The 15,566-nt window shown below is 37.0% G+C and overlaps 2 protein-coding genes across 2 annotated transcripts; both read right to left on the bottom strand.

Moving 5' to 3' along the window:
• Positions 1 to 506: 506 nt before the first annotated feature.
• Positions 507 to 1,456, bottom strand: LOC149836096 (ATP-dependent Clp protease ATP-binding subunit). The gene is made up of 2 exons (XM_090008986.1): positions 932 to 1,456; positions 507 to 838 (listed from the first exon to the last, which is right to left on the bottom strand). Exons 1-2 carry the CDS (start codon positions 1,385 to 1,387, stop codon positions 569 to 571), a joined length of 726 nt encoding a protein of 241 aa, XP_089865112.1. The 5' UTR covers positions 1,388 to 1,456; the 3' UTR covers positions 507 to 568.
• A 3,979-nt stretch (positions 1,457 to 5,435) lies between these two features.
• Positions 5,436 to 12,006, bottom strand: LOC149836095 (calcium-dependent protein kinase 21-like). Its single transcript, XM_090008983.1, has 6 exons — positions 11,934 to 12,006; positions 8,011 to 8,183; positions 7,176 to 7,929; positions 6,794 to 7,090; positions 5,967 to 6,350; positions 5,436 to 5,824 (listed from the first exon to the last, which is right to left on the bottom strand). The coding sequence occupies exons 3-6, from the start codon at positions 7,756 to 7,758 to the stop codon at positions 5,613 to 5,615; spliced, it is 1,476 nt and encodes a 491-aa protein (XP_089865109.1). The 5' UTR covers positions 7,759 to 7,929; positions 8,011 to 8,183; positions 11,934 to 12,006; the 3' UTR covers positions 5,436 to 5,612.
• Between the last annotated feature and the right edge of the window lie 3,560 nt (positions 12,007 to 15,566).

Genomic DNA, 15,566 nt, shown 5'->3' with positions numbered 1-15,566 from the left:
GCGGTCTGTTTTTTCTTTTAAGCTAACCAGCTCAAGTTTGAGCTCGGCTTGGCATGCATGAGCTAGGTGAGCAGAGCCTGAGCAAGGCCTGGCTGTAAATAAGCGAAGCACAAACAAGCTCGAAGAGCATGTGTTCAGATTGTTCGATTGGTTTACATGCTCTACATGCATAGAGGAATGACCCACCATAATGAGCTTTTTGCTTTGGTGTCCGTGGGAAATTCGTTGGCAATGAATCTGGGTTAAAAGAAAGAAGTTGGTGCAGCTCTAGGACTTGTTCGGTGCCCTATTCTGCCGAACACAAATCTGACACCTTCCTCCCCCTTGAAGAAAATGAGGGCTGCTTTTCTTGGGGAAATCGGTGCCATGTTTTTGCACACGGGGGCTGATGTATTTCAACAAAATGCTCCCATTTTCTGTGCTAAACAAGCATGCCCCAAATCGTGCTTCTGCATATCCAAAAAGAAAAAAGAATAACGAGTGCTAGAGATTTCTTGGTTTCAGCATTTTTGAACAAAAATGGCAAGGCAAGTTTGTATTATTTGCTTCTGGTTCACATAGGTTTTGACTAGTCAGAGATTAAGATATTTGCTGTCAAGTTAGCAAGACATTCAGTTGGTAGCCCAAGGAAGATATTCACGAAAACATCATTGATGGGATCGACGGTTGCCACTCCAACCAGCCTGCACTTTCCTTCTCTGTTTAACCTCTCTCCTTTCCCAAATCTGATGCTCCCTTTTGATTCTTCAGATGTCAATACAGTTTCCACTATCAATGGAGGAGCTCTATATAAACTACCCACTGAAAAACAGAACCTGGCCTTAAACTTCAGATTCACCTGAGAAACAAAAAAGAAATATTAGATGGAGTTCTAGTCCTCTAGATTACTGTTAAAAAAGCATATATAGAAAAGGAATATTATGAGTGTCACCTCTCCGGTCTCTTCGTCTATTTTCCCGGTGAATACTTCTGGGACAATCTCGATCTTCAGAAATGGTGGCAATGGCAATCCTAAGAATCGAGTTGTAGCAGTTTCTAGTGGTGGAATGTATAGTGTCGCAATGTCAAAGGTGGCTAAGATCTCACCGGTGCCAGTTCTATGTCCAGTTGCTATTCCGGTACCGCCCTCTGCATTGTAGTCGAAGTCCGGATATCTTGAGATTCCAAGCTTGCAGGCCTTGAGACTCCGGAATCTTATGTTGCAGGATTCATTGTTCTTTGTCAGGCTATCAGTTTTTGCTCTTCTGGGCTGGTCTGAACTCTGACCATATGCCAAACAAAACACCGGTGGTGTGTGATTCTTGTGCTTCTGGAGAATGGTGGTGTTTGAGGAATGCCTGCAGAAGATTAAAGCGTTTGAAGAGGAATCTATCTTACAGGTGACCATGTTTCACTGGGCAATGGCAAGTCTAAGATTTGCAAGCCAGTGACTCTAGGGCATTGCAGAGATTAGTTTAGAATTTTGAGTAGGCGAAGTATGAGGTGGTGTTTTTTCTCTTGCCTTATCCACACTAGTAATATTTCCGTATTATTTATGGAGGTCGTTTTTGGAACCTCTCATTTTCAAATAGTCATTTGCAGTGGCCAGTGGGTTGTAGGGCCCCCAACCATCGCCACTGTACTGCCCTTATTAGTCTCCTAAGCACATGAACAAGATGCGGTTGTGTGATTGGGCCGAAGAGGGGGTGGGGGGCGCAGGGGAGATATTGCTTCTCCAAGATTGGATGAAACAGCAGAACATAACATGATCTGTTTTGTAACTGTACTACGTTAAGTGTTTGTTTCACCTCGACAATAAGTTGTGTTTCTTGTGTCCTGTGTTTGACTTTTATGCTATGCAGACAATTTGAACACATATGGATCATAGGACTTTATTTGCCCCACCATGAGTGTTTTAACATGTTTATTATAGATTTTAGCTCCTGATATGGATGTCAGGTTGAATCTAAAAACAAAAAAATGTTTAAAATTTAGGTAATTTGAGAAAAATAAGAATTGATATTTTTTTATATACAAATGCTTTAATCCTAGTCATATTGGATCTAATTATGAAAGTTTATAAAAAAAAATTATAGATTTTAGCCCCGAATATAGATCTCAAACTAGATCCAAGTACCGAAAAATATTTAAGTTTTGGGTAATTTGAGAAAAATAAGAATTCATATTTTTTACATACAAATTCAAAAACCATAAATAAATCATAAAATCATCAAATGCAAGAAAATAAATCATAAATAAACCAAAAACCTAAACTACAGGAAAAATAAACCATAAATAAATGTAAAATTAAATATAAAAAACTTAATTCAAGCCCTAATCAAAGAAAACAACCCTAATCAAATTAACTATAAAAATTTCTAATTAAAGATATTTGATTCAAAGCCCTAATCAAAGAAAATCACAAAAAAAACCATAATCAAATCAAAGGAAAGCCCTAATCAAATTAAATATCAAAAGTTCTAATTAAAAATATTTGATTCAAAGCAATGAAAATCAAATAAAAAAATCCTAATTAAAGAAAATCAAAGAAAAAAAATCATAATTTAAAAACCCTAATCGATCTAAATATAAAAAAGAAAATTTTTAGTCAGAGCCCTAATCAAAGGCCCAATCAATTAAGAAGAACAAAGAACGAAAAAGGAGAGAGAGAAGAACGAAGAAGGGGAAGAAAGAAGAAACGGGGGAAAGAGAGAGAGGGAGAGCAAGCCTTTCGCCACCGGTCGCTGCACATGAGAGAGAGAGAGAGAGAGAGGGGTTCTGGGTTAGAATCATTGTTCCACGGAAGCATTTTTTTTTTTTAACCGGTGATCCCTCATTCTGTTCTCGGCATAACAGGGTGTGTGTAATCACCGTTCCACGGATGCGATGGACGCATACTCTGCCACATCCACAGTTTGATTTTTGTTGCCTATTGAGCAATGCACGATCAAACACGCCCTAAAGGAAGGGAAGCCACTACATGGCAGCCAGTGGTTGGGGCCAAACATCTTATATGTATTCGGTCCTTACTCCACATGAACCAGGCACTGGGATCAGTCATCGCCAATGTCACAGGCAATAATCTTAACGACAATTCACACAACATTGCATTGGACCTAGAAAAACTGAAAGCAAGCTCCACTTGTAACCAACGTCATGTGATTCATGTTATGAGAGAGAGATTCCATCAATCTGGCCGGATCTAATAAAGGGGGTTCCATTTAGTGGTGGACCCACATACTAGCCATGGTGGGCAAGTGCCCACTCTAACTTGGATTTATGGCTTCACCTATGCTTCCATTTTGTAATTTATAAAAAAGCATAACATTTGCGAATTTAGTAGACTCATGGCAAGTGGAGTTTCGTACATATATTTTTACGATTTCATGAAATATATGCGAAAGAGTAGGATATTTACGGACCTGAAGTTCCAAGGCTCGGTACAGCGCTAGTGCCAGCAAGTCTTGTCCATGAGCGTCAGCCAAGGTCTGGTTTTTAAGCCCTATCCTGGCACTGACCAGGCTCAGGCCTGATGCACCCATCAATATCAATAGGCTGGCCAACTCAAGTCAAAATCTGATCCATGCCAAGCTGACTTAGCAAAAAGCCTGTGATCTGCCCGTTAAATTAGGTCAGGCAGCCTGAGGGCCACCTATGCCCCATCCTGTCTGCACCAGGGCTAGACCCCGGGTTAGCCCAGAGGAGGCTTAGCTCCAAGTAGACGATTGATTTTTGGACAAAGCATGTCTTTGAAATATAACTTTTAAAAACAGTCGATTAAATGTAATAATTGAAACGTTAGACACTATTTGTAAATAGCTGATAAGTTTTTGTAAATTTCACGTGTGTCTTTGTTTGGCATTTCATTTTGTTCCAATCTACGCTGAAGATTGCAACTAGACAAACTAACGAGGCATAATTTGGAAGAAGAGACTTGGTATTTTTTTTTTATATTTACACTGAGAAACCACCCAGGATCAGAGACCTCCCCGCACACTGGCTCTACCTGCCTTCTCCACCCAGGACCAGAGACTTACTCGCTCTACCTGCCGTAACTTAAGAAGAGGCTTGGTATTGGATTCTATATATGCCTAATTTGAACCTACTGATTATGGGCATAATATTGAACATCATGTGATTAGGTCAGCGGGCCCAGCAGGATGCTGGAAACCACTGTAGGTTCGAAAATGATTACGCAAATTGATTATATTGATACCCGCCAAAGGATCCACCAAAAGACAAATCAACTTGTGTTGAAGTCCTTTCACAAGTGGTAGGTTATGAAAGTGTTGAAAACAACCATTTTGCAATTAAAAATCAGGCAAAACAAACCTGTTAAAAAGACAGGACAGCGATCATAAGTACCGGCAGGCAGAACCAGTGCGGCTAGGTCAGAGTGATTTATCCGTAAAAAAGACAAAAGATTAATAATGGCACTAACAATAAAGGTTGAAAAAAAATCTTCAAGCACACATGAGCATAGATTCTGCTCGTAACTGTAACAAGCAGCCATCCCCAAAAGCCTCCCGAAACCCAAACAAGTTGCAGCCAGTTTTTTCTTTTTCTTAATTATAAAAGAAAAAAAAAACTGGCTTTATCTAGAACGTATGAGTTGCCATAGGGTAAATAAAATTTTAATGAGTTCGGAAAATAGATTCAAGCTTTTGTTATTTCTGGTGAAAAAAATCAGCAAACGTAAAGCGCTTAAAACATTGAGGAAAAGAAGATTAAAAAATATATATATATAGAGAGAGAGAGAGAGTAGAGCATAAGTGATTAATGATACATGCTTAATGAGTTTTTCTGCTCTTTCGGCTATTTTTATTAATGAGGAATCCACACCTGGATCATGTGTTTCCTATAAAAAAATTAGATATTTGGAGCCTCAAAAATTTACAAAGATCTTGGACCGTTAATTTTTTGAACCTTACAAAAACTCACCCATGTGTGAACACTTCATGAGCTAATCCCTATAAAATCAAGTACATAGGGCCTACGCTGTACTCATTATATATGGAAAAATATAAATATAAGACATTCTTAAAATGTGTTTTTTTATCATGTTAATATTGCATTAATGTCACTATAATTTCAAAACAAGTATTATTTTGAAATTTTCTTGATATTTTTGGGATTATGTAGGATTCTAAAAGTATTTTCAAAATCTCACCAATATTTGCAACATAGATTCCATCTTATAGACCATGAGCACACAAGCACCACTTAATGACCGAGGGAGGATCAGGTGAAATGTTGATGGTACACTTTTAGCGTGCCTCTGCACCTATAAACTACCATCTTTAGGATACAGCCTGTCAGTAGATGGTGGGTGATCAGGTGCAGCAGCATACAAAAATGTGCAATCACATTACACCTGATCCTCCCTCAATGACCAAACCAACCAACCCAAGGACAGAGAAATTTCTTCAATTACTATAAGCGATGCCAACTAGAACTTTAACTGCTCAAACCATGCAAATCAATGATATTAGCCGAAATAAACAAGAGAATTACAAGCACCTCTTGGGAAAATATCCTGATAATCGTTTCCACTTTACAAAGAAGTTGAGCTACTCCACATTGAGATGCTAGGTGATTTCCCTTTCTGAATTTCGCCATTGTGGAAGTAAAAGTTAACAAACAAGGGATGACTGGAGAGATGTAGCATGTGAAAGATGCGTCAAAGAGGCCCATCGTATAACTGATCCCGTCACCATTAAGTCCAGGTCGCCCAGCTGCTCAAACTCTCCCAGGCCAATGGTGCGATTTCTCCTGTTTTTTCTTGCCTCAATACTGTCCCCATGAGAGGCTGAGGACAACATTAGCATCTTCCCAAAGCTCAGGTCTGCATCAAATGAAAATGAATTTAGCACACACCACCATAGAAAAATTAATTTCAAAGAGTTTCACATCTGTAAGAGGATAATTTTAGGCCAAATTCTTAAACCACCAAGGAGAAGAATTGAATAAGAATGAGAAATGATCACCTCTGTCCATGACAGTTGAATTCTCTAGGTTATCAGAAAATGAAGACAGATTCTCCTGCTCGTGGGGAGTGCACGGACTGAAGAATGCAAAGCTTGGCACCGAAGCCATCGGCGAAGCGAATTCCTGGTTGCTATATCCATCACTCATAAATGAAAAGCCAGTAGATGGGGAACACACTGCAGGATTGACCACAAATGAAGAAAATGATGATTTGCAAGTAAATGTAGGTGAGTGCTCCTGTTGAACACCAAAAACCGCATTGCCAGAGCTCAAGCTAAAGTCATAAGTCATAGAAATGACTTGCTCCTGTGAGGAGTCCTCGACTGAGGGAAATTGGCCTTCACTTTCCAGGAGTTTCTCTCCATTTTTAATCCAGCAATGGTCTGCAAATGTAAAAGGATCACAATAATTTTTTAGGATTACTCCAGAGGGGCAAGAAAATAATTACTGATGCAAAACTAGGATCACAACAATGATGAGTAAAAAATAATTAATCTTTAAGTAGGCATCACAGAGTTCTCTTTTTCTTTCCCTCATGTAATTCTGTCTTCCTTTGCTCAGACAGTAGACATCAGGCATAGTCCATATGATCAACTAATAAAAAGCAGATGAAACCTTGACCAGATCATAATCATATTAACAAAGCTATGAAAACCAAAATGCACATGAAGCTTTAACAAAAAGCACCAAGGAATACCAAAAAAGGGCATCTATCTTTGCAAGTTACTGCTAAAATGAAAATGGTTCAACACCACTACAGTAACCTTTTTGAGCCAGCTATGCATTTATGTTTGCCACACGTAAGCATATACAAAAGTAGACATACCTAAGACCTGTGCTGCCGTAAGCCTCTGGCTTGGATCTCTACAGAGCATTCCCTTGATCAAATCCTTGGCAGAAGCAGATATTTGATCCCAAGGATCTGATGGAAACCATATATGAGCAGCCTTGACTTCATCAAAAATCTTCGCCTTAGTCTCCCCCCAGAACGGAGGAACCTCACTAAGAAGCATGTAAAGAATCACGCCAGCACTCCATACATCTACTGCTTGGTTGTAGCCCCCAGAAAGAACTTCTGGAGCAATATAAAATGGACTGCCAACTATTCCATACAGATTCTGCCCTGTTGGAGGAAAGTGTTTGTCATTTGGTGATAAAATTGATCATCGACAAAAAACAGAGAACTTAAGTGTGGACAAAAATAATACCATGTCTGATGTAGCTCGCAAGACCAAAATCAGCCAATTTTATGGGTGCTTGCCTTGATAATGTGGTAGCCAGTAGAATGTTCTCTGGTTTCAGATCTCTATGGACAACACCCTTGTCATGGCAATACATCAAAACTTCCATCAATGGCTTGAACAGAACTACAGCCTCTGTTTCTGAAAAACGACCATGTTCCTCCAACAGATGGTAAAGTTCACCACCTTCACAAAGCTCCATGACCAGATGCACATAATCCTCCTCCTCAAAGACTGCTTTAAGATCCACAACATTCGGGTGACCTGATAATCGAGCCATGATTTCTATCTCTAGTTTGACACTACGCACATCTTCCAATGTGACCAATCCATTCTTTGCAATGGATTTACATGCCAATGTCTCCCCTGTCAGCTTATCTAAACAGGATCTGATGACCCCAAATTGGCCTGAGCCCAATTGCTCTCCAAGCAAGTATCTATCCTCCAAATTACAAATTTGTGTTGCATCTAGAATTGGCTCAGTCAGAAAACGAACTCTGTAACAATTAGGTAAACATGCTGAAGGTTTGTTGCCCTTCGCAATTGCCATTACCAATCTGTAGCTCCAATCACAAAGAGGAGCTGCTTTAGATTAACCCAGAATGGAAAAAAATACTAGATCTCTTACAGACCCAGTGATGAACCAACGGGGTCAACCTAGTCAATCCTTGGGCTTTTCAAATTTGATGTCTCACCGATCGCTCCAACAAATGATTTGAACCTGTCAATAAGGACAATCCAAACAATTAGATCCAAAATTCAAAAAACAAACCCCACGGTTTCTGAGCATGCTTTATCTTACCAATATATTAGAAGTATGAAAAGGCTCCTGCATCTTTCATCTCAAGATCATGTTACTGCAAGCCATGCTTGCAGATATAGAGCATGAGCCTATACAAAGTCGATTTGGGTGATATCTAAATCCCAGCGGTTTGACAGTGCCAAGAAGAGTCACTTCAGATGAGGTTCTCAATCCTGGACACAAATTTAAACCGCAAAGTTTTAAGGGTGAACTCTGCTACCAGCTTTGTAAAGAAAACAATTAAAGCAACACGGTACTTTTGTTTGCCTTTTGCACTTTAATTTTTGGATAACCAAGCTGAGATTCAATCTTGATTCTGTTGGCTACGAACAAGCAACTTTTACAAATCCAGCTATCGGATTCTACCCAAGGCAACACAACACATATCAAGACATGCTGTTAATGGTATACTACCAAAATCCACATCTAGTATCCCAGCACACACATGCACATATACACATGGATGAAGTTGCACTCTTCATAATATTAAATGAGGCATAAAAACAAATAAAAATGATTTCATATTTGTTCACTTCTATTGTCTCAGACTCTCAAGTGTCTTAAAACATGAAATTAAACAGCATTTGTACTGTAACTGTAAGCATGTTGCATGGAAAATACAAACACTAGATATTATCAACTAGATTTTAAAATTGAGCCTTCAAACCATAGTCACACAAATATCGGTATCGGCTATATCTCAGTGAGGCCATTTCTCGCAATATTATAGGTTTGGTGATAAAACTAGGGAAAATCTCAGGACTTAAAAATAAAGGATATATATAAATAACAAAAATAAGTAAGAAAATATCATGTTTAGATAATAAAGTACATAAGTAATGAAAGAAATAAGTAAAAATGCTAAATAAAGAATTAAAACACATTTAAGACATAGAAAATAAATAAAAACAGTAACAATAATTGATAATATTGTGATATTATCAAATTGGTGATATTTTAAAAAATATCATGATATTTTACCTATAATAGCATTTGCTGAAAATACACATGGATGAAGTTGCACTCTTCATAATATTAAATGAGGCATAAAAACAAATAAAAATGATTTCATATTTGTTCACTTCTATTGTCTCAGACTCTCAAGTGTCTTAAAACATGAAATTAAACAGCATTTGTACTGTAACTGTAAGCATGTTGCATGGAAAATACAAACACTAGATATTATCAACTAGATTTTAAAATTGAGCCTTCAAACCATAGTCACACAAATATCGGTATCGGCTATATCTCAGTGAGGCCATTTCTCGCAATATTATAGGTTTGGTGATAAAACTAGGGAAAATCTCAGGACTTAAAAATAAAGGATATATATAAATAACAAAAATAAGTAAGAAAATATCATGTTTAGATAATAAAGTACATAAGTAATGAAAGAAATAAGTAAAAATGCTAAATAAAGAATTAAAACACATTTAAGACATAGAAAATAAATAAAAACAGTAACAATAATTGATAATATTGTGATATTATCAAATTGGTGATATTTTAAAAAATATCATGATATTTTACCTATAATAGCATTTGCTGAAAATACAGTAATAATATCGCGATATTTTGAAAATATTGCTGCTATCTGTGACTATGCTTCAAACACAAAGGCATCTAAAGAATATTGAGTTTAGACTTGTTACAGGCTGGTTTACAACACCATTAAAGGATTCAAGCATAAGAAAAAAGGCTGTCTTCCACGCAAAAAGGAAAATAATCAAACTGGAAAAAAAAAGGAACCTAAAAGCTTGGACACCAAAACCTCCCAATCATAAAGATTGATATCACCATTATTGATGTTAAATGACAAGGTCAATGGCCGAATATCAACGGAAGTAGTCACCTCAACATTATTACCATAGTTAGCAAACCTGGCAAGTTGAGTCGTGAATCGCTCGAGTCATCCCAGAACTGGATCACCGATTTCATGGTTTTCATGGTTTTAATGCATAATGCTCATAAAAGGATAATTTTAAAAAAAAATCATATATTTTAAAAACATAAATATCAACAATTATGTATAGTTGAATACTTAGGTAGCTTAGTCATTGATTTGGTGATTATACAGTTTGGAGCTTGATTTTTTTCCATATATTAACATTAAAAAATGCAGTCCTAACCACAGTTAGGTGATTATACAGTTTGGAGTTTGATTTTTTTCCATATATTAACATTAAAAAATGCAGTCCTAACCACAGTTAGCAATACGTGAAACGGCAAAAATCGTTAAACACTGAATACATTATTTGTAAGGTTTCACATTAAAAAAAAACAGCTGAAAAAATGGCATAAAAAATGAGTCACAAAAAAAAAATCGGCAAAAAATACATACAGGTTTAATTCAGCTTTAATTCTATAAAACGGGGTCAAATATATATATATATATATATATGAGATTTTTCTATGAAAAACAAGTTAGAATATAGGAACAATGAGATTCAGATTCAAGAATTATTATGATCTGAATCCAAGATCCAACCCAATTAGATCCATAATTGAGTTTTCTAGAAAAGTATTTTGTTTAAATATAAATTTTTGTGTTCTAAACCCTTCACTCAAAAAAAATGTGTTTTTTTGCCGATCTTTGGAGAAAGACAGAGTTTCAGTAGCTTTATTTATTTTCAAAGTTTTATTGAAAATAGCGTGTTTTAAACAGGGTTTTGCTAACTATGGTCCTACTAACTCATCCGAGTTAGCGAGTCAAGCCGAGGACTCCCAAAGTCAAGGGTCAGGCGATGCAGATCTGAGTCACAAGTTTGCCAACCATGATTATTACAAATGAAAATAATGAACAATCCATTTCCTTTCGGCTAACATCTATACAGAATTGCAGAACATAAATAACCAAAAAGAAAAAATTCACATCCATTTTGTGGCTATTGTTTCACAATCTTGAAAACATAAAAACCATACAACAATTGTACTTTCAACCAAATACATACACTAAAACAGCTGACAAATAAATCATCAAGTTAACCTTAGAATTATGCCTAAGAACACGACTGTATGACAAATAATTCAACAAACATTCAGTGAACAACGTCATTATAATATAATTTTGAAGCAATAAGAAAATGGAAAGCGAGACGCCCAATTTTCTGAATCACCCAAATCTTTCTCATGTGCATAAATTCTTCAGACAATTGATAATGTCGAAAGCACATATGTTCATCATAATATAATTCTCAAGTAATGAGTACACCGAACAATAGAAACATCATCACATTAATGATTAAACAAAAAACTGAAACCAAAACAGCCGAATTTCCTAAGGAACCAAATATTTCTCATAATATACGAATTCTTTCTAATATTAATAATGTCCGAAATCATCTCTTTCGACAGAAAGTTAACAAATCACAAATTTATCAAAGATAATCCAGAATTTGTGGTCAATCCTTGAAACCCACGAAGAAAACCGAAAAACCAACCTCGTCCTTCGAAGCCAAAAACATCACAGACCTCTAAAAAGCCCAAAAAATAAGGAATTTGTCCTAAAATACTCTCAGAAAAGGTTTAAACAAACAAACAAACTTCTTCTAAACCCTAGAACCCAGAGAACCGACATCAGAAAAAAGAAAAACGGAAGACCCAGATTTTCTGAACCGAAGATCGTTCAAAAAACGGGACACCAACAAAATGTCTCCTAATTAACAAGCCAGATCTGGGAAAAAAATCAAAAAAACACCCACATTCATTTTTCTTCTCATCCTCCTTCAAAAATACCCCAAAAGACGACACCCCTTCGGCGATTCCTCCCCAAACACCAAAAAGGAGGGAATTTTCTTCACACCAAACACAGAAAAGAAAGACTATGCATCTCAGAAAACTAAAACGAATACCCAAAACAATAATTTAAAGAAAACAAAAGAAGGGAAAAGAAAAAAAGAAAGGAAAGAAGGGAAAGAACGTACCTCTGAAAAAGAGGAAGAGAACCCCCTGAAGCTCCCTCTCTGGACGTATTGATCCTTTGGGAAGGGAAAAGAAGCTTTCAAACGTAGCTCGGTGCGGCTTTTATAGACGGAAAAATCTATTTTTTGATATTTTTTAATCAGCAATAATGATTTATTTAATCTTTAATAAACAATATATTGATTGTTAGCTGGTGCCTGGTGGGCGCGCATTGAATAATACCAAAAGCAAGGTGGGCCCCCGGACGTGAAATCTAGATATCAATCCAATTTATTGGATCGGTCTTTTTGGTTTGTCTTGGAGAAGTACAGCAAAATAACTAAAATATAACGCCAATGTAAATAACGGGTTAAATAGTATACACTTTTCTTTCTTTCTACGACGAAGGAAAACCCTCACCAAGAACTGGGTCACCTTGTGTGCCCTCAACCATGGCAAAGCAATGACAGCCCGTGAAACATAAGATTTTTTTTTGAAAGGTAAGCTAGGGGTTAGGCAGACCCCCACTAGTTATTAATCAATGTATCACTGGGGTTTTGAACCTACACCGTCTTCACCACAGGCAGACGTGCAATGACAGCTCCTACCAACCACGTCGATCCCCTGTTGGTGCACATCAAGATCTGATTTTGGTAATATACACTTTTTTGGCATTAGCTAGGGATGCAAATGGGTCAGATCCAGCAATTTTTCACTTGTTTGAATCCTGTTATTTCATGTTTTTAGCAGTTCCAAATCCAACCCGGTTTGCTTTTTTTTTTTTTAAGGCAAGTTGGGGTTGGGCAAACCTCCACCAGTACCACTAGGTTTTGAACCTGCAATGTCTCACCACAAGGAGACATGCACAGACAGTTCCTACCAACCACGCGAAGATCCTGTTGGTCATCTTTAGCATTCTACTCATACGGTTGGAGCGACTTGTGAACGTTACCAAGTTAATAAAATGTTGCGAGTTCCAAACTCACAGGTGTATGTTTCTTGTTGCAAGGTCAAAGCTGAAGTGTAGTTGAGAACTCGCCAGTGGGGGAAAAAAAAAAAGATGATAAAGAGGATATGAAACGTGATAACCAATTTAACGTTAGTTCAACCCTTTAAAAGGGTTTTAATTACGTGAAATATAATGTTTCTTCACGGTCGGCATGACGGCAAAGAATAGAAAAGAATATTCCAATTAAATGCCCTTCTAACTCTTGAGACGGGGTGCTTGCCTTTGAAAAATATGAAGGTCAAGGGGTGAATTTGTCAATATAAAAAAGTACATTGCCCTAACCCCGTTCCCTTTTCTTGAATTCTATGCGAGTTCCACGTGGGGCCCATAGGGTGTCGGTGGAGTTTTCCGTTTTAAGTCAATAAAGGAAATGACAATAATAGGCTTCCTTGATGACATGGAGTTGAATTTTTTTCGAAAAAGAAGAAAAAACAAAAAACAAAAAAGCCTTTTGGCGTGAGAGTTGAGTAAGCATGCGTTTGCTTTTTAGGTCACCCATGACGTCACGCTCAATTTATTTCTATTTTATTCGCTTTTGTGTTCGTGGGGGACAAATAAAATAATTGAAGTTAATTAAAAAAAAAGGTGCCTATCAAGTCACAACGACCTTTCTGGTGCCGTTCATCTATGCGATGAGCGGTGATGAAGGCATCCAAAATACTGTTGCCGAACTACGTTTTCGGCCGTTCATTTTGCAAACTCTAGATGCCGCTCATTTAGAGCATCAACGGTTGTGGAAAAAAAAATGTGAAACCCAGTTGGGCGATGCTGAGTTGAATCATGGTATTTTCGATGCCGTTCATTGCATGAATGAACGGCATCAGAATTACCTGACGGATTACCGTTAGAGGTCGCTCCGACCTGATACGCACTCCTAACTAAAAGGTGGTGCAACTTGTTGACGGTTTGGCGTCATGAAATCTCAATGTGCGGTTTTTGACAAAGGCCAGGGTCACGTTTGTGCGTCACTAAAAACAGGAGGTTTCTGTGAAAAACGCACGAAGCGTTTCTGCGATCCAAAAATGTGTTTTTTGTGCATTTTGGTTGTTTTTTTGTGTTTTTTTTTTTTTTTTTGCGCTGGCAGTCCATCACGCAAACACAATGGACAGGGCTAGGAGGGGCACGAGCCTCTCCTAAAGTTTTGACATTTTTTGACCTTCCTTTAACCACAAGTATCTTAGTCATCCACAAGTTTTGAAATTTTATTTTATTAAAAAAAAAATTGCCCCCATGTAATCCATATATAAAAATTTATATTACCCATTTTATATTTTATTTTATTATAAAAAAAATTTGCCCCCTTTAAATAAAATATAAAAATTTATATTGCTCCTCTTTATCTTTTAGTTTTATATTTTATTTTATTATAAAAAAATTTGCCCCACTTCAAGTAAAATCCTGGATCCGCCATTGGCAATAGACAGTCACCACATCAAGCACGGATGGATTAAGCACCTACTACTTTATATATATATATATATATATATATATATATATATATATATATATATAGAGATAGATAGAGAGAGAGAGAGAGAGAGGAGGAGGTTTCACGTGCTGATTGTGTGGTAGGGAAGGTGGGTGGTGGGGGGAGGGTGGGTTTGGATCATTATACATGCTGATAAGATTGGTGAGTCATTCCCATAAATAATTAAAAGCTCAAGGCCTTGAGCTGGATTGATTTGTTTTTTTATTTGATGACAAGTAACCCTCACAAAAGCGAGAAAAAACTCGAGTGGAGCCCCAGGACAACCCTGTCTTACGTGGCCCACCTCTGAAAGCTATCAACACCCATTCACAAAGCTGAGTTTGATTCGTAGTATTCATCTTACCACCCTCACAATCAACCTGCTGGCCACAAGAGCAACCGCCACGGCCTTGACTTGCATTCATGAGCTGCGGTGACAGATGCTTTTAGTAATTTGTAAGTGATCAGACTAATTGTTTTTACAGGGATTAATGTTTTCTTGTTTAATCATGAACAGTAGGAACAATTGCTTTGTGCAACCACAACAATAATAATAATAATAATAATAATAATGAGTTAATCTTTGATGCAGACTGCAAGAGACTTGTAACCGTCAAGTATCAGCCACGAATTCTTATCTGATACTCAAAAAAGTTTTATATTCTCGGGTTATTGTCAAAGAAAAGTATCCATTGTGTTAAAAAAGGTGCAGAGTAGACTCATGGAAAATGATTTGCACTCTGTACATTTTATTTTATTTTATTTTATTTTATTTTATGTCTTTTTCCTTTTTAAGTTAACGTAATAGTATGTTGGTAGATTAGCAAATTAGTATAAAATGCATTTCGACTTTATTATAATGGACGCCGTTAAAATTATAATATTTGATGATTTTAATAAGGTCAATAACACATTTTCACCACCGAGGTGGTATCACATGTGGTAAGCGGGTTCCTGTATCAAGCTGAAGGCTCAGGTTCAAATCGCTCTGTCACATGGGGCTTAAGAGATATCTGGTAGGGGGTCTGCCTAACCCAGCTTGCCTCTAAAAAAAAGATAACATATTCTCAAACGCATCAATATGTCCATGAACTACTAAGAAAAGATATGTTAGTATGTTAGGTCAGGTAGGCCTCTTTACCATGGTTTTTTCAAAGTGCTTATGTTGTATTTGAATGA

This window comes from Nuphar pumila, chromosome 6, assembly GCF_984573655.1.
Source record: "Nuphar pumila chromosome 6, dmNupPumi1.hap1.1, whole genome shotgun sequence".
NCBI classification, from domain to species: Eukaryota; Viridiplantae; Streptophyta; class Magnoliopsida; order Nymphaeales; family Nymphaeaceae; genus Nuphar; species Nuphar pumila.
This window is presented reverse-complemented; position numbering and strand designations above follow the sequence as displayed.

Excerpts from the sequence above, each read along its gene's own strand:
- LOC149836096 (XM_090008986.1), bottom strand. The coding sequence starts at position 1,387 with ATGGTCACCTGTAAGATAGATTCCTCTTCAAACGCTTTAATCTTCTGC. Across the intron at positions 839-931 it reads TAGACGAAGAGACCGGAGAG|GTGAATCTGAAGTTTAAGGC; the intron begins GTGACACTCATA and ends TTTGTTTCTCAG.
- LOC149836095 (XM_090008983.1), bottom strand. The coding sequence starts at position 7,758 with ATGGCAATTGCGAAGGGCAACAAACCTTCAGCATGTTTACCTAATTGT. Across the intron at positions 7,091-7,175 it reads TGCGAGCTACATCAGACATG|GGCAGAATCTGTATGGAATA; the intron begins GTATTATTTTTG and ends TTCCTCCAACAG. Across the intron at positions 6,351-6,793 it reads TACGGCAGCACAGGTCTTAG|ACCATTGCTGGATTAAAAAT; the intron begins GTATGTCTACTT and ends TTACATTTGCAG.